The sequence below is a fragment of the Dermacentor albipictus genome, chromosome 3 (assembly GCF_038994185.2).
Source record: "Dermacentor albipictus isolate Rhodes 1998 colony chromosome 3, USDA_Dalb.pri_finalv2, whole genome shotgun sequence".
Classification (NCBI taxonomy): domain Eukaryota; kingdom Metazoa; phylum Arthropoda; class Arachnida; order Ixodida; family Ixodidae; genus Dermacentor; species Dermacentor albipictus.
The window spans coordinates 74,257,292-74,283,334 of record NC_091823.1 but is presented as its reverse complement, the minus strand read 5'-3'; the positions used below and the strand labels follow the sequence as shown (position 1 = coordinate 74,283,334).

General features: G+C 42.8%; 1 protein-coding gene across 1 annotated transcript; it reads left to right on the top strand.

The window, feature by feature from the left end:
* Positions 1 to 7,818: 7,818 nt before the first annotated feature.
* On the top strand, positions 7,819 to 21,710 carry LOC135900630 (germ cell nuclear acidic-1 protein-like). The gene is made up of 6 exons (XM_065430103.1): positions 7,819 to 7,838; positions 8,121 to 8,266; positions 11,279 to 11,567; positions 14,805 to 14,971; positions 16,448 to 16,592; positions 21,303 to 21,710. The coding sequence occupies exons 2-5, from the start codon at positions 8,121 to 8,123 to the stop codon at positions 16,542 to 16,544; spliced, it is 699 nt and encodes a 232-aa protein (XP_065286175.1). The 5' UTR covers positions 7,819 to 7,838; the 3' UTR covers positions 16,545 to 16,592; positions 21,303 to 21,710.
* The last annotated feature ends 4,333 nt before the right edge of the window (positions 21,711 to 26,043 follow it).

Sequence of the window (26,043 nt, the reverse complement as noted above, 5' to 3'; positions counted from 1 at the left end):
TCGAACCGCAACAGGCGAATAATCATTTCAAGAGATCCGCCAAATCAAAACAAATAACACACGTGATCAAATAAACGGCAACACGAAGCTCACGCGAAACCATGGCAACGTAGCATTGCGATATATTTCCGCAATGGAGCGCGAGAGCCAGTCACACATTGGAAAGTCTTTTTACTACATTGGTGATGTTGCGCAAAACAATAATGCATGCCGGAAATAAGAATGTGATTGCTTCCGCGGCAGAGTATTGTAGTTTTTATATTTACGGAGGTGGTTATGGACAACATATATTTGTTATATTCGAGAGAGCGAACAAATATTCTATATTTACGGGCATGGGCGCGTGGCATGCTCACCAACAAAGCGCCGTGTTTTTATTCAACACACAGGCCACCCTGCAGCTGATGCTTTTGACATGGCGACGCTATGCTAAATAGGGACCTTATAAATAGGGACCTTAGTGCGACTGCACCGATTTTCTTTTTTTTTTTTCCCCGCTCTAGTCGCAGCATGTGGAACAGCTTGCTCTCACTGCGGAGCGCTTGTGTAGGCTGATCCATGCATGAGCTTCAAGAACTAACTTCAGGGCTGGCAGTACACAATACTACTACATGATTTTGTTTCTCGCTAAGAAGACCTCACGCCTTGGATTGACAGTGTCTCCTTCTCCTTTGCTACGGCTACGGTTCTGCAGTCAGACATGGTTCATGCACGCATGCACAGCGAACATGCATATTAATTAAGGCGCGGCTACACTCTTGAAACGGTTGCACCCTTTGGGGTGTATATTTGTCCCACAACAAAAATCGTCATCTGCGTTGCGGGCGTTTGCTCTCCTGAAAACGCTGCGCTCGCTACTTTCCTGTCGATAATGCACTGTCATATGCTGACAACGCGCGTATGCCGTTCGTGACTTGAAAGTACCGGGCTCGCAGCGTTAAAGAAAGGAAATGCGGACGAGACAGATGACGATTATCGTTGTGCGGCAAGGTACAACCCAAAGGGCGTAATATTATTTAACCCTCGAAAAAATGTTTACACCCTCTGGGTTGCATTTTGCACGCGGCAATTCCTGTCTGGGGTGTATATCGGCAGATTTTTGTGAGGCCCATGATTTTGTAATAGTTAATACTGGAATTAAATGTGACTGGAAGATAACATGGGAAATAATTAACTGCCACTCGACAATCGACTATAAAAAGAAATAAGTGCCACTCGACAATCGACTACTGCATATATAATGTTCCACAAACTGTACGAACGGTTGGTAGGTAAGGAAATTGATGAGAAAGGTACAAAAAGCCTTGGGAGCAATCACAAACGAATCAAAATCAGTTTTGGAAGGGCAGTACCACCGATAGAAACTAAAGAAAGGAAAAGTATGAGCAAACTGAATGACAGGCAGCTGCAAGAAGTGGCGAAGAACATTGAAAACGTAGTATCCAAGCAACCGCAAAGGGCATGGACATACGACGAGTTAGTATTTTTAAAAGAGAGCTAGAGAAGGGACAGGCTGGGAAACTAGGAAGTAAGCAGGGAAAACATAAACCAAGAATCTGGTGGGACTGAGAAGTTATAAGGATGTCATAGAGTGACACAAAGATGCGTGCAGAAAACACAGAGCAGCTAAGAAAAGGGGAGCTCCACCAAAAGAGGTGGAGACAAAATGGGAGAATTACCTTGCAATGAAAAGGGAAGCATCGGCATTAATTCAAGCTAAGATAGCAAAAGCTGGGGTACATTAATACGCAAAAGAAGATATAAATACCTCTAAGAAGTTTTGGGAACACATAAGGCAACAGAGTAAGAAGACAGAGGTGGTTCAGAACTCACTGACCACACCAGTAGGAAAAAAAGGTAGAGGGAGTGGAAGCTCAGGAATATATTAAGTTAACAATAGAGGCAGCATTTGCAGAGCCGGAGGGTAGCGAAATGTAGAACAATGACTATGGCAGGACAGAATAGGAGGATAACAGAGGGATGACAAGTAAGACATGGAACAGAATTGAACACAAGGTCCCCGTGGGAAAAGCGCCAGGACCTGATGACATACCTATGAAATTGATAAGCATATTAGGCGAGAAAAGTAAATTGAAATTACGACAACTTATTGAAAAAATAGTTGTAGGGGGAGATGTTCCATAGGACTGGCAATCGAGCAGAATGATATTAGTATGCAAAGGTAAGGGAAGCAAGGATTAAATCCTACCGGCCAATAACTGTCACATCAGTCATACACAGATTAGTCATGAAGATGGTGAAAATGAGAATGGAGGGATGGGCAGAATGTGAAGAGATCTTGGGAGAGCTGCAGAATGGATTTTGAAGGAACAGAAGGCTAGATGATAATTTATTTGTTATAACACAGTGCATAGAGATAGTGGCAGCAAGACAGAAACCGCTATGGATAGCTTTTTTAGACATTAGAGGAGCCTATGATAATGTAAACCGAGAAAAGTTATGGGGCCAGTTGAAGGAATACGGTCTAGATAGAAAGTTCGTTGAATTCCTACAACGAGTTTATACAGATAATGAGGTAGAGATATCATGGGAGGGGGATACTACAAAGCCAGCTAAAATAAGAAGTGGTTTCAGGCCGGGCTGTCCATTGTCGCTCCTGCTTTTTATGATTTACATGAGCCAAATGAAAGAGAGGCTAGAGCAGAGCACAGTATAAGCTATATGCTGGAAGGGCAGAATGCAACTCAATTACCAGCCGGACTGATGTACGCAGATGATATTGTACTGCTTGCTGACACCCGAGCAGGGGTACAGGAACTGATGAGGATATGTGGAGAGGAGGGAGAAAAATTGGGACTGCAATTCCGTAGAGAGAAGTCTGGGATAATAGTATACAATGAAGAAAGGGGGGAACCATTGGAAATACAAGACACTGAGATTGATCATGTTGAAAAATAGAAGTATTTGGGCATATATGGCGAAATGACTTGATCTAAAGAAGGCCTTCGACAGGGTCAAGCACACGGCCATCCTCGACAGAATCGCACAACTCGGCCTGGGCGAACGAACGTATAATTATATCCGAAATTTTCTTACGGGAAGAACAGCCAGAATTAGACTGGACGAGGAAGAGAGCATTCAGGCGGACATGGGCAGTGCTGGCACACCGCTAGGGTCCGTCGTGTCACCGATGCTCTTTAACCTCGTCATGATCGGACTATCGGAAAAACTGGAGCGAATAGAAGGCATTATAATCACACCGTTTATGCTGACGAGATTACGATTTGGACCACGAAGGACGCAAGCGAGGGCGACATGGAGAACAGACTTCAAGGGGCGGTGGAGGCAATCGAAAATCATCTGCAGGGCACCGGACTAAAATGCTCGCCGGAGAAATCGGAACTCGGAAATCGGAGAATCGGAAGAATGCTCTACCGCCCCAAGAGGCTAGGCAAACCGTCCAGAGACGTAGCGGAACTACACAAAAGGGGAATCAGATTAACCATGAGAAAAGGCGCGGAGATACCCATGGTCCAAAAGACTAGAGCCCTGGGTCTCTGGATCGAAGCCAGCGGAACAAACGCGGCAACTATATAGCGCGCCTGGAAAAGAAGGTCACGCGTCCATTCGGCTACTACAGAGAGTCTCCAACAACAGGAGGGGGATTAAAGAAAGAAACGTCGTACGGCTCGTTCAGGCCTTCGCGATCAGCCACGTCGCGTGCGTGGCGGCATGCGTCCACTGGAACAAGGCTGAGAAAGACAAGATTGACGCGCTCATTAGGAAAGCGTACAGAACGGCACTGGGTCTCCCCCAATACACAAGAAACGAAAAGTTACTACAACTCGGGGTACATAACACGCTGGAGGAAATCGCGGAAGCACAGAGGATAGCGCACTCGAAAGACTCTCGCGAACCAAGGCGGGCAGGGAAATCACGGAAAAAGTCGGCACAAACTACCACGGAATGAACGGCCCCAAGACGCAGATTCACCGAGACGTCCGAGCCGCAATAAACACGGAAAATATCCCGAAGAACATGCACCCCGTGCACAATGTCGATAGAAGAAAATGCCGCGCCGCAAAAATGATTCTCAAGAACCACGGCGCGCGGGAGGGGGTGCTCTTTGTAGACGCCGCCCGGTACCCTCGAAACCCGGGACGACAATGTGGGGGTCGGCGCTGACAAAGGTAACTCCTTCCGAGGGAGTAACTCCCTCCAAGGAGTGCAATGGCGGTCGTATGCACGAAAGGAAAGACAATAATATAAGTGACTGCAGGCTCCGTAAGGACCAGATCGTCGGAGGCAGCGGAACAAACGGCAATCGCATTGGCTATAATCAACGCTCGGCAACAAGACAAAACAATAATCAGCGACTCCAAGACGGCTATTAGGAACTTCACGAAGGGCTGGGTCTCCAACAGACTCACCACGTACCACGACATACTGACACACTATACGAAACAAAGAGAAGCATACCCACAACCCCACAAACAACTCGACAGATCTCAAGAAACAGATTGGAGAAGGTTGCAAATCAGAACGTTCCGAAACCCAGTACATTTAAAAAGAGTACGTAAATTCAACACAATACCCAGACGCGAGCTGCAAGCTCTGCAAGCACGTACACGCAGACATGGCACACATCTTATGGAAGTGCACAAAGATCAGATCGATATATGTAGAGGACAACACAGAACCGGACCATCTCGAGAAGCGATGGCTAAGTGCTCTGACTAGCTCGGAACTACACGACCAACTATATGGGCTATCCAGCGGGACCGGGCAGCGGTGCTATGCCTCACCGCACATATAATGTCGCGTGCATAATGTCCGGATGGCCTGAGCCCGGGCTGGCAACCTCGCAGGTCCTTTGCTCATTAAAGTTTTTTCCGTCCGTATGTAGCTAAACGAGGGCGAAAAGTACCTGGGAGAACATGAAGAAATTATGATTGAAAAAGTGGAAAGAAACTCAGCTGTAATGAAACACAAGGCAATATGGAACTATAGTAGGTACGAGGTGGTTAGAGGGATATGGAAAGGCGTTATGGTACCTGGCCTCACATTCGGAAATTCAGTACTGTGCATCAAATCGGAAGTTCAGGCATGCATGGAAACAAGACCGAGAAGTGTAGGCAGGTTGGCCTTAGGGACACACGGGATACACCGAATGAGGAAGTTCAGGGCGGACATGAGATGGGCGTCATTGGAAGGTAGAGAGGCAATAAGTAAGCTAAAATATGAACAGAGACCCGCAGTACTGGGGAAAAAAAGGTGGGCGGAAGAAGTGTACAAATATCTATACATGAAAAGTTTGAACACAAAGTGGACACTCAGAACTAGGAAGCTGAGGTTTAGATACCTACAGTTGAGAGAGGGGGCCCAACATGGTTCTACACTCTTAGGCAAAGTTACACCCTTTGGCTTGCCCCTTCTGCCACACAACACTAATCGTTATCTGCCTTGATGCGTTTCCTTTCTTTAACGCTGCGCGCCAGGAGGAGGAGGAGGAAGTAAACTTTATTACCCTAGAAAGAGTAATTCAGCGGTCGGGCCGGATGTCTTGATCTTCTATTAGTTGATGAAGATCTCCGGCCTGCATGGTTGGCGCCCCTATTCCAGGGCACCACTGAGCGTGGCTGCTCGTCGGGCATGATCCACCAGCTTCCGTTGGAGGCTAGGGTCGCCGCTGGAGAGCACGCTCTCCCACTGCTCCGCACTCGGATTTTCTATTTTGTGGAATTCCTTATTCGTATTGCACTTCCATGTGATGTGATATAGTGTGGGTATTGCACCACACCACGGGCATGTGTCCCTGTATTGACTTGGGAACATTTTGCATAGTATATGTAAATTTGGGAAAGTTCCTGTCTGCAGCTTTCGCCAGTAAACTGCCTGTTGTTGAGTAAGTGTATTGCGGGGCGGGGGATATCTGATCCTCGTCCCTCTATGGCAATTGAGTATGTCAGAGTACGTTGGGATCACTGTCATGAAATCCTCAGGATCTCTGTTTAGGTCCGTTCGGTTTGCATGCTCGCGAGCGATCCTATCAGCCCTTTGGTTGCCCTCAATCTCAGTGTGCCCAGGTACCCAAAAGATGGTGTGTCTGATGCGTTTATTCTGTTGGCCAGCGCGGAGGAAGATTTGGAGCGCTTTTTGACCGATTCTGCCATTAATGTAGTTTCGGCATGTTTCCTTGGAGTCTGTTAGAATTATAAGGGATCTATTTGTGCGTATAGTGAACTAGAATACTTAGTTCACTATATTTGTGCGGGAGCCCTCCACAGCTGCTAGAGCAACAGCCATTTCCTCTCCCTCGGTTACCGTACAATCCCGTGCCGACGCGCAAGCGATTTCCCTATGATCCGAGTGTATTAGTGCCGCGACAACTCTTTGTTCTGTTTCCCGTCGTTCTCGAGGATACACCGCGGCGTCCGTGTATACCGTGTTCGCTTTTGTTACTAGGTATTTTTCCACATATTTTGCCCCAGCGTTCCTCCTGGCTGTGTGTAAATTCGGGTCCATGTTTCTTGGTAGGGACCCTACCTTGATGGTGCTGCGATACTCATCGGGTAGGTTTGCCGTTCTTTGTTCTTGCCTTTCAATTTCTTTGTGCCCCAGTTTTTTTAGGAGCTTTCTGCCCGTGGTAGTCTGCTGGAGTCTGAGTAGCTGCGACCCTAATTGTGCTCCTCTGAGCTCCTCGAACGTGTTGTGGAGTCCGAGGGCCAGGAGCTTCTCTGTCGAGGTGTTGGCCGGTAGGTGAAGCGCTGTTTTGAATGTTTTCCTTATGATGGCGTCGGCCTGATCCCGTTCGCCTTTGTTTGTGTTGTAATATGGGAGGGCGTACGTAATCCGGCTGATTATGAGGCTCTTAACCAACTTGACTGTGTCTTCCTCCTTCATGCCGTTTCTTTTTTGCGAGACGCGCGGGTGATCATACGTGCCACCTGTGCCGTCGCTTGCTTGAGAAGGTTTATGGTGTGTGTGCAGCGTTGATTGCTCTGCACCCACATTCCCAGAATCCTTACCGTCCTTACGGCTTCTTTTTCTGGTATCTTTTGTCCTTGTAGGGTGATGCTGATTTGTTCTTCCGAGCGTTTTCCTCTTCTGACTCACTTTCCAGTAACGAACGGCACGCGCGTTATCAGAAGAGGCACTCCAATGGGTGTAAACTGTTCTATGCTGATAACGCGCGTGCCATTGGTTACTGGAAAGTACCGGGCTCGCAGCGTTAAAGAAAGCATCAAGGCAGATAACGATTATTGTTGTGTGGCAGAAGGGGCAAGCCAAAGGGTGTAACTTTGCCTAAGAGTGATAGTGTGGGAAAGGAGGTGAAAGAAACGTAAAGACAAAGGTGGGAAGAAAGAATGCTCACAAAGCCAGCGCTAGCTGACACAAAAACATGAGATAAAGAGAGAGCTCTTTTCGTAACTCGCGGGGTAGCTCACTATTATTCGAAGCTAGGTCGGGGGTTTTGAGAACAAGTATAGGGCTAAATTTGAAGACCTGGACCTTTTATGCACTGCTTGCAGAGCCGAAATTGAGACCACAGAGCACATTGTGACATTGTGCTGAGATGCACAGAACTTCGCCCTACGCTGGCTGAGTAACGAAGGGGAGGTTAAAGGATTGGTCGAAGAAGTTAAGGGAGAGATGAGATAATAGCATAAATTGGGGAGCTAATTTTTTCTATACTATTTTAGCTATTTATTTGGGGGGAGGTGAAAACTAAAGTTTATAAAAAAAATATGAGCAAAAAAAAAGAGGGGGAGTAAAAGGCTAGGTGGTACTAGCCGCCACCCGTTACAGGGGTTTAGCCGCCATGCATCCATCCATCCATACATCCATCCATGTTACCATGTGACATATACGAATTAGTAAGCAAGCGGAAAGTTTCAACGGGTTGAATGTGGTGTTCTTTATTCTATGGTGGTGTAATCGTGTGATAGCTGTGGTGATAGGTGTTTTTTCGTGTAGCTGTTAATATCCTTTTGAACTGGTTAGCGGGTTGCTGCACTGTACGTAGTACCGGTAACAACACATGCGTGTTCCTGCACTGTCACTGAATTTCCGCGCAGTTCACGCGAACCGAGGAGGCCCTGTGTAGTGTTTGCCAGCGATAGTGCTCAGAAAACTTTTTTGTTGTCCCATCCAAGCAGATGCCCGTAAGCATGGCATGTGATGAGAAGCTGTCCGAGGCGTTTGAAAACGCGCTGAGACTTTCTCCGAAAGTGAAGGACGCTCCAAATTTTCTCACACCTCAGAAGCGTCCGTTGCTGGGTCGTCATTGCTGGTCATCTGCTCGGTGAGCTGTCAAAAATCTTGCATCTATGTTCAGTTATTATACAGACCCATTTTTTTCTTGAGGCGTTTTATTACTCCATTTTGCATGACTGCTCAGCGCAAAGGACAAACGCGCCTGTGTTATATGTCCTTTCTACTGTCCTCGCCTTTTGCGCTGTGCAGTCATGTCGATATGGAATCACCAACTCGCCCAAGTTCCCACTTTATCCATATTGCAGTGATGTGGGAGAAAATACTGTTGAATGGAGGTCAGTGTGTTAACTCTGATTGATTTTGTTCCTTCTGTGCATTACTAGGATGTGTTTAGCCTTTGTAGTCAAATAAGTTCTGTCAGGAAGCAGTTTGCAAGAATTTCTGCGATGTATATATTCACATTTGGCCCTGTACAGCAGTTTGCACTGACAGTGATGTATATACTGGTTGTTTCACGTAACTTGAACCAAGGATTTAAAGAAAAACTAGTCAACCGCAGGAGAATGAAACCAACGACATATGGTTTGCCGTCATGTGGTGCTCCTTAGCGTATTTATTATATTCCGCTTAATTGGGTAAATAACTAATATCAGTTATGCAGAATTTTTAATATTCACTTTAGGGTCAAGCGCGTTTATTTTTTTACGTTGTAAAGGGGATCAAGAAACAACCGATCGAATTTTTTGTGGCACCGTACATGCTGCGTGGGTTTTTTTTTCGGCGTTTAAAGGAAGCCATCGAAATATGAAACAAACGCATGTGACTGCGCTCATGCGCTATCGTATTGCAGCGCTCGGGCTGGACATTTCCAATTTAGTTGACCTAGATCTGTGTAGGCTGCAAGAACTGCTGCTCGCTGAAACAATGAATTCGAATCTGTGTGCCAAGGCTTTATGGGAATTCAGCTTTTTTGCATATCCCATGTCCTTTAAACCTTTGTGACCAACTGTATATATGCATACATTCCCAGCGGCATGTTATCAGTGCATGTTAGCACTGATAGCTGCTACATAAGTGATGCACATAGATGTCTATAGATGCATATAGATGTCTATAAAATCTTTGTACCACTGTGTGCATGCCTAGAGCAGCCCTTGAGTTGTAGCGTGATGGGCTCGCATGGAACTCTAATGGCAATGCAAAGCTGCAGAAAATTAAAGATGTAACTTTTTCTCTTCCCGAAGCTTTTGGTCATTGAAAGCGAGTCATGCGAGCTCTGGCCAGGAGCTGAATAATCTGGAAACTTTTCAAAACTGCACGGCTGTGCCTGTGTAAGAAAAATTGGTTTGATAAATACCAGTAATTGAAACAGTGCTTGGTTCTCCAATTTTTCCAGTATCGGCGCTGCTATGCAGCCGTGGGGCCCCTTCAACCACAAGCACTTTGTTGCAGTTCATATTGAACACAACTGTACATTTGGCATGAACAAAGCTTGCTTCTTCCATGAGATGACTTGCTGCACATTATCTAGGGTGCAGAACTGAGACAATTTCTCATATTTACATTTGCCGCATATTTTGCCTTTGATTGCTGTTAAGAGCTCAAATGATGAATGTTTTTCATTTGAGTCGTACCACACAAGGAGCGATAATAGGGTTTTAGTCTATCCATATGCATTTCACCTTTAATGGAAAGTTTGCTTACTGGAGACACTTTGTCTAACAACAATACGTTAAAAACATCTTTGCACTGTTGTTCTAGAAAAAACGTAAGAAAGGATATACGTGTTGACGATTAAGTGACTGCTTTACTCCAGCAGCTAAGTAGAACATAGTTACTCACTGCAACAATAGTTCTACATAATCTATGATTAAATTTTGTGCCACAAGATGGTGCCACAGTGCGTGTGTCAATCTTTTCTGTAATTTTGTATTCCGTGAAGTGTAATTTGTGTGACAGGTAAAATTGTGTAATGACGAAAGGAACATACTTGCAGAGTTCATGTTGCATCTAGTCGATCCATATGTTGTAACCAAACAGCAAATTTTTTTGGAAACTTGAGTGCACTTGTGTTCTTAGCAGATGCATGCTTAAACAGTGCATTTGTACACAATGTATATCCTCTATTGTGCAGCGGGTAAACTACAACTGTCAGCTTTGAATTAATCCCCACAACTGGCACCTCATGTCAAAGCCAGAAAGAACTTGGTTTGTTAAAAGCATGCAACATCTGGCTTATATGTCACAGAAACTACTACTTATCTCTCTTGAAATTGTATGTCCTGCATTTGTGAAAACCAAAAAATAAGGAGTTGAAGATTTTCACACAATTTTGGGGGTCCTGCTTGAGCTGGAAAAGTGCAACTGAAGAAGCACCACAAGCATGAGACCTCAGTGTGACTGATGCTGTGGTGGCAGCATATCTTTAATCTGAAAGCCAGTCGGGAGACACCCATACATACAGGGCATTTGCATTTCTGTCCCCCTTTCCTCCTTTGTGTAAATGTGTGCTGTTTATCATGTATTATGATGTAAATGTTGGCTTATCATGTCCTGAAAGATGGTGCAAAGTATGTTGTTACTACCATGCTCTACGGCCACTGTTGTGAAGACTGCAACAGAAAGTATTTTGCCAAAAGAAATATAAGAATGCAGAGTCCTCTTGTCAAGCATTCTAAGTGAATAAAAAAGTGTCTGATTGAGAACTTCATTAAGCTGTCATTAAGCTGCGATTTTTTTCATTCATGTTTGGCTATAGCTTGGTCTAAAGATACAATTTGTGAGGCAGGCAGCCCTATGCTTTGTGTCCATATGCCAAATTTTTGCAACAATTATAAGGAGCCTTCAATTACTGCACACGTAGATTAACTTCTAACATTGCTTAACCAAAATTGTGCTGCTGCCCAAAACGCAATAAATCTTGGCTCAGCTATAACTCTGAATATTGTGCTGGCTAGGTATGCTGACCTCACTCTAGTCACTTCCTGTGCATCTGCTTTGAGATGCAAAATGTAATCACCGTTTACGGGTTCATGTAAATTAAGATCTTTTTGTAGTGCTTGCGGTTATTCTAGCAACACAGCAACATATCTGTTTGCAGGCGGCGCCCCTCCTTTCTGAATAGCTCCAGCAGCGAAGATGAATTGAAAACACCTGTGGAGAGGAAGGAGAGGAAGCCGGCTGTTCCCTCGCGTGTTGTGACGCCATGCGCCACAGCAAAGGCACTACTGGACGAGGACGCCTGGTTTCTCGAATCTCTGTCTGATAGCACACCGCTGGACAAGTGTCATCCCGACACGCTCAAATTTAGGCAGCGATTCAAGGACTCTCGGGAGGACCTCTCAAATGCCCTTTTTTTACTTTTTAACAGGGAGATCTTTGCTCACAAGGTAAGTGTTGCAATGCATAGCTGTTGCAAATGAGGGTGTCACATTGGTCATTGGTCTTTTAGCAGACCGTATTCTCATGGCAAAAGTATGGGACTTTTGAGTATAGTATTTATACAAAGCGAAATCTCCTCATGCTGAACTGTGGCCAAATTGGTAATGAAAAGTTAGTGTCATCTTCATCATCAGCCTACTTTTATGTCCACTGCAGGACAAAGGCTCCTCCTAGTGATTTCAAATTACCCTTGTCTTGCACTAGCCAATTTCAATTTATACCTGCAAGTTTTCTAATTTCATCACACTATTTCTCTTACTCTTGAGTGTGCTTCCTTTCCCTTGGCACTCATTCTGTATCTCTAATAGACCATCGGTTATCTGCCTTGTGCTATACATGGCCTACCCAGCTCTGTTTCTTCCCCTTACTCTCAGTGTGAATATCGGTTACCTCCCATTTACTGTCTAATTCACACTGCTGTCTTCCTGTCTCTTAACATTACATCTATTTTTCTTTTTCGTTCAGTCACTCATTGCCCTATCCTTAGCTTCTTCTCAACCTTCTTTGTTAACCTCCAAGTTTCCGCGCAATATGTTATTACCGGTAGAATGCAACGAATGTACACTCTTTGTTTCTAGTATAACAGCAAGCAATCGTTGATGACTTGGTAATGCTTGCTTTATGTGCTTCAGCCCATTTTTATTCTGCATGTTTCCTTCTCATTACCCAACTCTGCTGTGGCCTAGACAAACATACTCTAACAAAATTAGTGCACATTATTAATCCTACTGGCATTCTTTGAGAACTTTGACCAGTTTACAGTATGTATGTGTGTGTGTGTGCGCGCGTGCGTGCGTGGGTGGGTGGGTGGGTGTCCATTCCTAACCTCTTTGCCACCAACTTGGGCCACTGGGTAGTCCATGGTTAATTGGGTAGGCTATCATTGGGCTGCTGTGCTGAGCGAACTGAGTTCAAAATAAACTGTTGGACCAATATGGGTTGCTGGGTATCTGCCGCCGTTCAGTGAATCTCTTTGGCACTACCTTGGGTCACTAGGTGTGTACCACCTGTAGTAATGGTCATTACATAAAACAAGTCATCAATAATTGTGCACTAATGATAAGATAGACTGCTAATAGCATAACGTCTGCAATCATCTCGAAAAGAGATGCACCACATCTTTTTTAAGAATCGGTGCATGTTAAATGTCATTTTTTGAAATTGCATCAGGAAGTACACACTGTATTGTGTGCTTCCTGTTGCTCTGTGTGTGATGCTGTGCTACATTCACCATGTGCACAAATGACACACTGCTTTGCAATGTGACAGGAATAATATGTTAACAACAGCTGAGAACATGACCAATGGCTGACAATCAACAAGTTTGGAACCATTCAGCCAGTTTAGCTAGCCAGGCAATGCAGGACCCAGGTCTGCTCTTATTTGGCCATTGTTCATGTTGGCAAAAGGCTGGGTTTCAATAGTTGGTCCAATATTTTTGATTATGTGAAACCAGTGTTGGCTCCATCTGGTCAAAACATGAATGCGAGCAAACTTTGTTCTGTGGATGATAAGACATGTAGATTTTATGTGGGTACAAGTTAAAACTTGTAGGCTGGTAAAGGTCATGACTCAAATACAAATTTATGCTCCTGAAGGCAACACAACATAGCATTTATTTGCCTGAAGCTATAAATTAGCAGCATTTGACGTAAAATTGTACATTGTGTGAAACTTCATCTGCAATACTTCCATGAAGACTTGGGCAGCTCAGATGCCATAATGAGGCATTCACAGTAAATGTGCATTTCTGCTGTAATAATTGGCTGATTAAAATTTGATATCTTGCATTAACTCGACGCTCTTTAAAAATTTTAATGAAAAGGAACTGCAAGCAAAATGTTTATAAAGTAGACTCCCATTAATTTGACTCCGGTTAATCCGAACCCGACCGAAGATCCCGGCAGGCACGCACACATTTTTATGGGCCTAAACATTCTTTATTTCAACCTTAAAATTGGCACTCGCCAGATAATTCGAACTTGACCAGTCTGCACACATGCGCCTGACCCATATGGCGACCCCACTAACGACCCTCATCTGACCTTACCTAAACGACACACATTGCACACGTAATGAGCAACGCTAATAGGTAATTAGGTTACATCCGACGCAATTTTTCACATGCGCCACTGTCTCTCAGACTGATGCTATCCGACCTAAACTCGAATACGCCGCCTCAGTTTGGGACCCTAGTCAAAATAATTTAATTTATTCAGTGGAAATGGTGCTGAATAATTCCTTATGATACACATTCTCCAACTATAACAGAACAGCCAGCATCACCACAGTGAAGTCTAACATACAGTTAGCACTCTTAGCATTGTGGAGTAGACACTTGCGGCTCTCTCTCTTTCATAAGGTATGTCATCATCCCATACTATGAAACAGGCTTCTTTCGGCACCACATTACATATCATCTCGACTTGATCACCAGCACAAAGTTGGTATCCATCTTGTAGATCCTCCTCCTTCTTACACTCATTTGTCTCGCAGACAGCTGATGAGTGGAATCACTTTCCTGTGACTGTTGCATCCACAGGTGATACTAACCGTTTTAAAGAAACTTTATGCGACATTTCGTTTTCAGTATATTTGTTTTCCCTGTTTCCCTATGGTTTGAATGCTCCTATCACATTGAATTGGGCAATCTGCTTATTAATGTCCCTTATGCACTCTGGTTTATGTAATCTATGTACGTTGAGATATATAGTTTGAATAAATAGAAATAATATTTATTTACTTTGGTCTGCTATCCACTAATACTGTATAGTAATTATACTAGTATATTTTGGTTGTTTGCTGATGCTGTTGGGCTTAATTTATTTTGAACTTATTCCCCAGCCCCCTCTGTAATTCTGTTGGCCCTGAGGGTATAATAAATAATAAAAGTAAAGTATTACTTCTGATTTTCAATAAGAGGTCATCGTCACTTTGAGCTGACTGTACAGTCAAAACTTGTCAGAAGAAACTTTTATTGGAAATGAAAATACCTTTTTTATATCTGACACTTGTTATATGCACATATACTTACATGCTGAAACAGGTGAGATAAAATTTAGGTTTGCTCTTCTACATCTGATAAGTCATTACATCCAGGTTTTTTATATCAAGGTTCAGCTGTATGCTGTGTGGTTCTCACAAAATGCAGGTACAAATTAAGTTTTTCATCTTGCTGCGAACAGCTTCCTCCAGGCGAAATTTCCTGGAACAGCCGGTTGACGTCAACAGCGGGCCGATGTTTCAATTTGGCTGACTACAACTACCGTGTGGAGCTCTCGGCAAAGATTCTCCACAATGCAGAATACACAAGAGACACCCTACTTCATGAACTGTGCCATGCGGCAGTTTGGTGCGTGCACAATTACAAGCGAGGTGGCCATGGTGAACTGTGGAAGTTTTGGTGCGTGTTGTATTTGTTATTTACTTGTCAAGCCCTCCCTTCCATGCCTGTCTCGTAGTCTCAAACCAGTGAGAAGTCAGAAATGAAAGAAAAAGATTTAGGATGCGAGTAGCAGGGTGCTTTTTGAAAATGTTGCAGCAAACATTGCGCGTGGACAGATGCTAATGAAGCAACAAGGATGTGCAATGGAACAACCTAAGCTGAACCTGAGTCACTGTGCTACATGGAAAGTGCTGTAGATTTGAAATAAAGGCAAGCATTACTTTATGTTACCGTTCTAAAACCCTCGCAACATTTGTTTTGTGCAAGTAGTTAACTTGGGTTAGATTTGACTGGTTCCTATTGTGCTCTAACTAGGATTGCAATGATGTAGAACCTGCTCTACTTTCAGCAACATATTTTTTTAATGCGCAAGCATTATATGCCCCATTATACGAAGACCTATCGGCGTAGTTGGCGTGACTGAAAGATGGCACCAAAAAATGGCTGACGGCACAAAGAGTAAGAACATGTCAAGAAATGCTTAAATTGACTTCAAATTTCTCAGGGAGGTGCCTGTAAACAAAGTAAATTAATGTATTTGAAAAGGAAATTTGGTAAATATTGATCTCGGTGGGAATTGAATCTGGGCCTCTGGGGTGCGAGACAAGCACGTTGCCTTGACACCACGGCGGCTCCACGGCTCTGGTTGACTAGAAGTGTGTCCTGGTGCATGCGTCGTTGGGCATGTGACGGGGCAGCTGAATGGGAGGAGATGTTGCCACGTCATGAATGTATAAAATAAAAAGCATTAATGTCTAATTGAATGCCACTGAGTGGAGCTCCTCACAGGCAAGTGAGCACGTTGAGACGCTCGGTGCATTTTTGTTTGGCCTTACAGAGGCACACTTAGAATGCAGGCGAGAGCTTGCGCGGACAAGGAATGTGCATGAAGAAGCATTTCACCAAAGGAACTATAATGCTTTCGCATTCCCACACGTAAGAAGTCTGAAGTGTCTCTGCCCAATTTTCTTCCTTTGTTTCTCTCCTTTACCCAGCAATAGTTTTTGAAGGAAAGTTTAAGAATGCAATAGCTGATTTCACTGAGCAGTATACTATCACCACTGGCCGGCTTATCCAAGACAACCACCAACCATGTTGTAAATGCTTGTATAACTAAGTTGCCCCATACTAAGTTAATTCATCTGGAATACTTTTGTATAGGGTTCAATGTAACAGATGTTGAAGTTTTTCAATTACTTTGTGCACCAGGAATACTAGTTCAAGTGATCTTTATTAAAGTATTGCTGTATTCACTCTGTAGCATATTACATTGTTCAATGTAATATGCTACAGAGTGAATATGCTACGTTGCATATAGCTCGCATTGCCGTATGCATAAGCTTCATGGTGATCTGACATTGCAACCTTCTTGTGTTCTTCTAGGGTGAATCGTGCTGCCCAAAGATTCCCCAAGCTTCCCCCTGGTCAAAGATGTCACAACTACAAGCAGTCACGATCAAGGAAACTTACCTTCAATTGATGTCCAGGCTGCCTGTAATCTTCATTTTTTTTTCTTCTCATTAAGCAGGTACGTTTTCATTAAGCTGGACAGGTGCACATTTTCTTTGTTAAAGCGCCCGTCACCTTTTTTAGCATGACTGTGGCTGTGCATTGCTCTCAGTGTGGTTGAGTGCATATGCAGCTAACCTGCAGCTTCTGCAAAGAGTGGGCATGTTGAGATGGCGTGGCACCATATGTGCTGTCTTCCCACGCATTTAGTGCTGGAGTTTGCACAGTCTCGAGTTTCGGAGGACTGTTAAAGCGAGAGGCAGGCAAAGCATTCACTCCCTGATGCTAGCGCTTTTCATGGTGGCGTCGTCGTCCCACTGAACACTATATGAGCCATGGTAGCGGAGTGTGCACAAAAGAGTGCCTGGCTTTGCTTCGTACCGCCGATGTGAAGATATCGCAGACACAGCAAGAAACCGTATCTCTTGTCGCCGACTTTCATATTTGCCAAAAATGTTTGAACGCCAGTTGGTGCACGCCACGCCGGCTCTGCGCGTTTTTTCGCTTCTGCTGAACCACGCGTGGCCTCGGTGTGGAATCGTTTTATTATTTCTTCTTGTCCAACTTTGCTTTCTGCAATTGCCCGATGATTCGGAAAATTTTTAGGCCCCTTCCGTGTAAGAAAAGTTCATGGGCGACTACTTGTTTGCATAAAAGGATGAATTTCACTAACAAAATTTTGATATAGCAAAGCGAATTGCTGATTTTACCGACTACATTATATCAAACTATAACTGCATAACCATATAATATATTCCGTGTCTGCTGGCCTTGAGTGAACCAAAGATTCTCGCTTTTTTTAGTAGGCACGTTGACATGAATACGACAATGGCACATTTTTTTTGCATTTCCCACACGTCGCATGCATGGCAACAGCGATAACATGCTACGAAGCAAACTAGCACAGCGCTGACTTTGCTCTGTATTGCGAATGGTAGCTTTGACATTGAGAGTATGTTTACCTAACTATGTTATGTTCAAAGAAAGCTGGCTGATTTGTCTAGTTGGTATTCTATTAATTCTATTGCAAAAACATGTATTCAGAACCAGTAAAATGGTATGACAACAAACAAGGACTAAAGGCCCAACAGGTTTAGCATGGACAAAGAAGTGCTCCAAATGCATATGCTGATAATGTACATCAACAAGGTTTTGTAGGATAAGGAAAAGCATTGCACCTCCTGTGAAGCATGCCATTGCGCAGTGCTTTTTGTGCTATCTCCTCTGTTAAAAAAAATTCAGAGAAATGTGTAAAGAAAGGACCACCAAACCTATCTCTATTTCTTGCTTTCGTTAATGCGGTTTCTTTTAAATGTAATTATAATGCATGGCAAGAAGATTTGTGGAGGTCAGTTCGTCAGATAATTAGGAGCAGCTCCCATTACATGTTCCTGTGAGTGATATCGCTTGTTTAGGTAAAACATCTGTGTCCAAACGGAGACCATTGCAATTGTTTGTAGAATTTACCAAAAAATTCCTGAACTTTGGGCTGCCAGACAACAAAACCCTTGATTTCTCCTCGGTTTTCATGCCAGACAACAAAATCCCCAATTTCTCTCCTATTTTCCTCTTTAGAAATAGCACCTGATTACCCCATCCCCCTCCTCCCCAAGTTTAAAAACATATAAAACCTGAATACGAAGGACCCTGTGTATAATACATAAATTTTGTCTGCTTTGGATGCAGTGCACATAATTGTGATGTTGTTTTTTGTTGCTGAGTTAGAGTTGCAAACTTAGTAGCTTTGTTTTCCAAGATTTTGCAATTTTTAACAATCTTTATTTAAAATTTGACGGCCTAAATAAGAAATTAGCTTCCAACAGTCATACAATATTTAATTTTTTATTTTAAATGAATGCTTCAAACCTTGTGAAATTTGATGCAGTGTTGCCCGAGAAAAATGGTTTCTCCATTCCCATGTATTTAGATAGGAGCTCCTGAGCTAAAGCTTCCTCTTAAAAACAAAGGAATCCTTATTGGGCCCTGATGCCTTAATTCGACGATATGGCACACCCTTCCCCCAACAAAACCAACTGACTGTTGTTATGGTGAGGTGCTTATTGCTTACAAAACCCATTTGTTCTCTGCAACTTCCTGAAAAGACTAACCATGGCCTTGTGGAATTTGTTAATGTTGCTATTGCCTTTGTGGACTTACCTATAAAGAAGAGTGTGAAGCAGTCACTCCTTTGAGAGCAAATTAACGCACAAGCATGCCAAAGTCATTACCATTGAAATATGTTACATGGCAATTAGCTGTACACTAAAGATTTGAAGTAAGGACACCAAAAAAGGTTGTCAGAGGGCGAGGATGAGGGCAATGCAAGTACATAACACATGTGCGTGCGAGAAACTATACTGTCTCAGCAGTTCCTAGCAACATAGCCAAGGCTAGCGACCAGTAAGTGTTGATTCTAGTGAGTGAGATGTGGTGCCATAATTCTGACCTCGTTGCATGTTTAAATGGCCCTTTCAAATGGTCCTGTCAGCAGGTGTTTACTTGGAAGCGTCCCTGCAGGTCACAGCTGCAGTTCACTGCACAATTCTGCTTCACTTTTAATAAATTCATTATTGAGCTCTATGATACTGAAAATAGAGTTCTCCACTTGTTCGAATGAAAACATTCAAAGAAAAAAAATGCACGCTGCCTTATAGATATTATTTTCACTTAAAAAGTACCAACAATTAGTTGCTTTGACAGCGGCTCAATTTATACATGTAGTCTGCGCAGCTGCGACACTGCAACCCACCGCGGTACAGCTGTAACCTCATACATCATCATGCAACACTTTGGAGGATTCTCTTCTGAGTCTGAGTAGTGCTTCATCCTTCACAGAAATAGCATTAGCAGATTCGCTTCTGTGGCGTCATCCCTAGCTTCTCTTTTACATGAAAGGGAACAGCAAGTTGGCATTGAACATGCTCAGCACAGTGCAGAAGCAGTGTGGTAAACATACACGAATTGTAATTAAGGAAATGTCTGCACTTACAAATGTCAGCGAGCGCACCTTGCACAAGTAGATGTTGCAAGAGGGATCAAGAGGCGGCGCCACCATACTGTGCAACACGCTGGCCGCATGCTCCTTGTGAACCCTCCACTTTCGAAATCTCTGCAACCCTCTTTCTCCTTTGTATCAAAACATCTGGAACACGGATGCCTTCTTGATGTCAAAGCAAATACGGAACGAATTTTCTACTGCTGCTATCGCAACAGCTGATCTCACTGCGCAGTTGTAGATGACAGGGTGCGGAAGGGCACCATTAAGATGTGTCTGGCCTCCCACTTGGTAAAAGAAGCATGTAGCTTCTACAGTGCTGCACGGAACTGCTGAAGCGGTTAATGATGTTGTGAAGGATGCTCTGTGATGAAATTCAGAAGCCGCAATGGAAGTGTGATAGAGGTAGTGAGAGGGTGAAAAAGAACAAGAACATCAGCTCTAATAAACTACCCAAACCTGATGGCATAATTGGCAAATATGTGAGAGAATAGGATTAACCTTCAGATTAAATCAGTCTTAATCATGAATGATCGGATGAGGCCACATGGGCAAGAACAGGCAAATGTCAGCACCAACATGCTCACTTCACTTGCTCAACAGCAAGGAAGGGAACCACAGACCAAGCTACAATGTTAAGAGGAAGCTTTAGCTCAGGCCCAACTCCGACGCGGCCTATTCAAATACATGTAAAACGCAAAAACGTTTTTCTGAGATAACCCCTGGACCGATTTTAATGAAGTTTATTGCATTTGAGAGAGAAAGTTAAAGTCTAGTGACTGTTGGAAGCGGAATTTCGATTTAGGTCATGGATTTTGTTAAAAGAATTTTCAAAAATTCGGAAGTTTAAAAAAAATAGAAAAACAAAGTTTACAAATTCATAACTCTGCATCAAAAACAGATATCGCAGTTCTGTAAATGGCATCCATTAGACCATTGAAAGCGGACAAATTTGATATGTCGTTTTATATTTTAGGTGAATTTGTTAGGTTGTTTACAAAGGTTCTGCAAAAGCTTTATTTCCATATGAATAAATTTTTTGAGATTCATGTATAGCATATCCATTTTGTCCGCTTTAGATGTACTATAATATGCAATTCACTGAATTGTATTATCAGTTTTCGTTTCTGAGTTACAGAGTTGTAAACTTGATAGTTTCTTTTTTTGAAAAATTTCCATATTTGCCAATTTTTAATAAATAATTAAGGACCTAAATAAAAAATTCGACACCAACAGTCACTAGATTTTAAGTTTTCCTTTTATATGCAACAAACCTTGTCAAATTTGGTGCAGTGGTTGCCAAGAAAAACGAATTCTTTTACATGTATTTAGATGGGAGCACCGGAGCTAAAGCTTCCTCTTAAGACAATTGTGCATGTCTCTCGGGAGTTGAAATGAACTTCCTTACAAACACTGCACATCATGCCAGCAGGAAGTAGTGCCAGCTCCTAGTGATGCAGAGAGAAATAAAGCCCAGCAAAGGTAATTTTAGCTATGCTTTGTGCACAGCCATTGATCATTCAAGATATCAATGTGTGTAGTATCCATTGGATGAGTAACACATTTGCATCTATGTAAGAACAACACATTCATCTGCTTTGAATACTCTCTTTTGGAGGGGGATGGGGAAGGCTTATTGGCAACCTTCAGCATATGGCACTTTGTTTTGGGAAGGATGCCTCATGGCAGAAAAATATGTGTTCATTTAGGCCTCTCTCTCTTTTTCTCTCGCAGCACTGGACACCAGACAGCAAGATAATCATGTATATAAGCTGCCAAAGGCAACACAGGCCATGTACAATCTTGAGTGTGTACAACTTTTAAGTATGACCAATCAATTGACAAGGCAGCTGGTTGCCACACCCTGATTTACTTGAAAATAAACTTTTGAAGGTCACCCTCGAAGGACACGTCAAGAAGCTACGCTAGTTCTCAACATTCCGAGATGGAATTGCTTGTGAGTGATAATTGTGGCATGTTTTGTTATTGAAAACGTCTCATTATGAGCCTTTTGTGATCCATCTACTTGTATTTCAAATGTCAAATTTTGCACAGAGTCTGCACTGTATTTACACCATCTTATATATGTGGTATCAATACCCAGCACCTTCATCAATTGTAATAAAGGTTCTGTTCCCAGCATTCAACAAGTGAAAGCCAGGCACGAAATAGTTAGGGCCAATAGGTCTAGCTCCAGCCTTGTTTAATGTTTATTTTATTTATTTATTTATTAAGTACTGCTAGCCTGAATTCCAGGCCTTAGGCAGGAGTGGGTTACACTTCGGCACAAATGTACCTGCACAACAAAAGAGCACACATGCAAACAAATGGAACTGGAGAAAAGCGACTGGTGTGTCAAGTACGGCACTGAATAATCTAATTTCAAATGGCAAAATAGTGGATATATGAACACACATCAAGACGCATTAGACAAGAGCATTGCTCAACAATTCTCAATGTGAAGAAAAAAAAGAAAAAGAAAGAAAAGTATTTGGTTAGATGCGTTATATATGCCAATGCGATGTGCAGTATAAAGCAAACGTAAGTGTGACACTTTCATGGAATGTTGCTGGACCATTGGTGATAAGACACTATCATTTCACATTTTGAAGTGCGACAGTGAAACCGGCAACAGAAGAGTTCTCGATTACTTCTCTGGGCAAACAATTCCAATCACGGATGGTACGGGAGAAGAAAGAATTCAGGCAAGTGTTAGTTCTGCAAGAAATTTCGCTAACTTTTTTTGAATGGAAAGAATAAGCCGGACGCTGCATAAGAGGATTCAAGTATGTGCTTTTGTTGATTCCAAGGTTATAATTGTTCGTAGGGATTCTAGATTTGCAGAAATTAATAGAGCAGTTGGCGATGTTTTGCTGCTGTACGAATTAAAAATGAATCTAGCTGCCTTTTGCTGAATGTTTTCTAGTTTCCTTATAGTCGTATTTGTGTGCGGATCCCATACTGCTGCAGCGTATTCGAGTGTTGGCCCTATATACGTTTTATCGGCCAAAAGATTTACATTGCTTAAAGCTTTGGGAAGTGTTCACCGTAGGTAGCCTAGTTGTCTCATGGCTTTCTTGTGTATGTAGGTGACATGATCATTCCATTGAAGATCAGATGTAATAATTACCCCTAGGTATTTGTAGCTTGAAACTACAGACAGATTGTTACCGCTGATACTATAAGTGAAAGTGTGTGGATTCATCTTACGCGTAATTGTCATTGCTACCGTTTGCTGTGGTTTATTTGCATATGCCACGAAGTACACCAATTTGATTTCCGGGCTAAAGATTTGTTAAGAGAAACCTGGTTATCAGAACTGTAGATTTCGTTATATAGGATGCAATTATCTGCAAATAAGCGAATTTTTACCGGAATGTCTTGAGCAATGTCGTTTATGAAGATCAAAAAGAATAACGGCCCAAGAACAGAACCTTGGGGGATACCTGAATGAACGTAAGCAGAATCTGAACTGACATCGTCGCCGGACACTAATTGCTGCTTAAAAAACAAGTATGCTGCGATCCATGTAAGGAGGGAATCGTTTTTAAGTAGACGTTTTAGTTTCAAAAGAAGTTTGGGATGCGATACACGGTTAAAAGCTTTCTCGAAGACGAGGAATATAATATCAACCTGTGGAGAGATAAATATCAACAAGTGGAGAGAATAGAAATTGGCCTATAAGCGGTAACAATGGATGGATCACCTTTCTTGGGTATTGGGGTTATTCTGGTGCATTTCAAATCACTGGGAATTTCGGTGTGTGACAGTGATTTTCTAAATATCAAACATAAGAATTTGGCAAACCACTTAGCATATTGGTGTAGGAAAGCGTTACAGATTCCGTCTATTTCAGATGACTTTTTGCTGTCTATTTTAAGCAAAATTAATAGTATTCCCTCCTCACTGATAGTGATGTCATCAATGGGTGGTACTTCTTCAAACGTCAAAAAATGTGGAATGATACCATCATCGTCAGTGAACACCGAGCACAATTAGTTGTTCAGCGCATCAGCCATTTCCTTCTTATCAGTTTTAGCTGTACCATTAATTAAGAGACTCGCGATAAATTTATTATCCTCCGGAGATAGGTGTCGCCAGAATTTTTCCGGGGTTGTAGAAAGAAAACATTTTAAGGACACACTTTGATAATAGTCCTTTGCCCTCTTGATGTCGTGCTTTAGTCGAGTTCGCAGTTCAGATAAATTATCGGCACTATGAGCAAAGGGGCGTCGTCGGTGCTGCCTACTTGCCTTTTTTACTTTTCTTCCCAGTTGAGCAATGTCTCTTGTCATCCAAGGATTCGTAGTACGCTGCTGTCTCCGCTTCCAAGGGACAAAATTGTTCATGCATTGCCAGACCGTGTCTTTGAAGAAACACCACAGGCTGTCGACAGATATGTTGCTTGATTCGTACCGCGACGCAAAAATAGAAAATGAACAATCTAATGTATCTAGTATGTCGACATCCCTGGCTTATGCAAACAAGGGAATTAGCCTCTCTATTCTCTGTTTTTCAGGCACGACGTTAACTGGGATTGTGAGACAAGTCATTTTGTGATCCGATAGTCCCTCAAAAAGATGCACTGTTGGTTTTTGCTTGAACAGTGTATCGTTAACGAGGAATAAATATAAAACTGAGGCGCTATTTCCATTGACGCGCGTTGGTAGTTTTACGAGTTCGGTTAAAGCATGGAGGAGGACGATGTCAAGGAGAGGTTCAGTGGAAGTGTGATGAGCTCCCATCAGGGAACTCGTTTGCCCAGCTGACATCTGGAACATTGAAATCTCCGACTAATAAGAAATTGCTCTTACTGTTTCTATGTGCACATAGGAATTCATTAAGTTTCTCAAAGAAAACACTGGGTGAACTTGATGGGCGATAAAATGCCCCAAGCAGAAGGTGGAAATCCCCTGAAACAAATTTTACTATAACACATTCTACGTCTGTGATATCGGGTAAGCTCGTCGCACTCACAGATTAGCAAAACATAACTGCTACACCGCCGCCGTGGGAGCCCCTATCTTTCCTTTAAATTCTATACCCGACTGGTGTAATTTCTTAGTCACTCTTAGTCACTTGCAGTGCAACCATGTTTCAGTGATAACTAATATATCTGGTTTATGAGTGATCACAATAGTTTCAAGGTCCACCATTTTATTGACAATGCTGCAGGCATTTATGTTCACACAACAAAGTGTTCTTTCCGTGTAGCTTCCTTGTCATTGTGGCTGTACACTCGCTGTTCTGTGTTTGTGAAGAGGGACGATCTTCATTTCGGCAGTGTTCCATTCAAACAATTCATTGTCAATTTTAACTTTATTGTTAACCAACCTCACTTTTTTGCCATTACGTCTCGCATCAGCAGTGTTATCCCAAAGGTGTTTCCTAAGCTGTCTGGTTGCGGCTGAAAAATCTTCAGAAATCAACACACTACTTCCTTTCAGCTTAAAGCGATTTTTGAGCACCACCATTTTTTCGCGATGGTCGAATAATTTCAGTATCGTAGGCCGTGGTCTATCTGATTTTCTTGTTCCTAATCTGTGAATTCTTTCGACAGATAGTACTTGCAAGCCCAGTTTGTTCCAGAATCTATCGTCAACCACGCTTTCTGCGAGAGATTCATGCATTTCCCGAGTGTTTTCGGGAATGCCAAATATGATTAGATTATTCCTCCTACCTCGGTCCTCGATGTCAACTAACTTTCTTTCCAAATTTTGGATTGTTCTTTCCATATCGGTCATTTTCTCGCGAACTTCTTTCACTACAGCCAGAGATGCCTCAACGTCCTTAAGTTTTCCCTCTATTGCGTCAAATCGTTGCTGCATGCTTTTTTGGCCATCAAGTAGCTGTTGTAAAATCTGTTCAGTGCTCGGACCAGGATTAGATTCTGTCGCCACAGAGCATAAGTAAGGACAGTGCAATGTTTCGTATACCCAACAGAAAGCAGCAAACACAGTTGGGGCACGTCAGCTGTACCAAATCGCGGTGCAATGTTTCGTATACACAACAGAAAGCAGCAAACACAGTTGGGGCACGTCAGCTGTACCAAATCGCGGTTGCTAGATTTGATCGTTGAATATGTATTACTAACATGCGTGAAAAATGCAAGGGGGTTTGTCATGATGTTGACAGATGGCCAACCGACATGCCCACTCTGTTTTAATGTTTAATAATAATGATAATAACGTTTAATTTCATCTGCTTCACTACGCAAGGCTTTTTGTAAGATCCAGTCATTCATTGCAGTTGGCCTTTAAAGGGCCTTTCGCCACCACCAGGTTTGGGCAGTGCAAGCAACAGCCCAATGCATTAGATCATGCAGCTCTAGTAGTCTGTGCAAAATGTTGCACCAGGACTGCCATGAGAACTACAAAAATTCAAAATAAAAGCAGCCTACACATTTGAAACAGTTGCTTTCCTCACCACCGGTTCTTTTGAGCGATGATTTTGCAGATTTATCCTGCTACATCAC

What these genes read in the sequence shown, in the direction of transcription:
- LOC135900630 (XM_065430103.1), top strand. Translation starts at nt 8,121, where the DNA reads ATGCCCGTAAGCATGGCATGTGATGAGAAGCTGTCCGAGGCGTTTGAA. An exon ending in GGGAGATCTTTGCTCACAAG is followed by an intron (nt 11,568 to 14,804) that starts GTAAGTGTTGCA and finishes TGCTGCGAACAG; the next exon opens with CTTCCTCCAGGCGAAATTTC. An exon ending in CTGTGCCATGCGGCAGTTTG is followed by an intron (nt 14,972 to 16,447) that starts GTGCGTGCACAA and finishes GTGTTCTTCTAG; the next exon opens with GGTGAATCGTGCTGCCCAAA.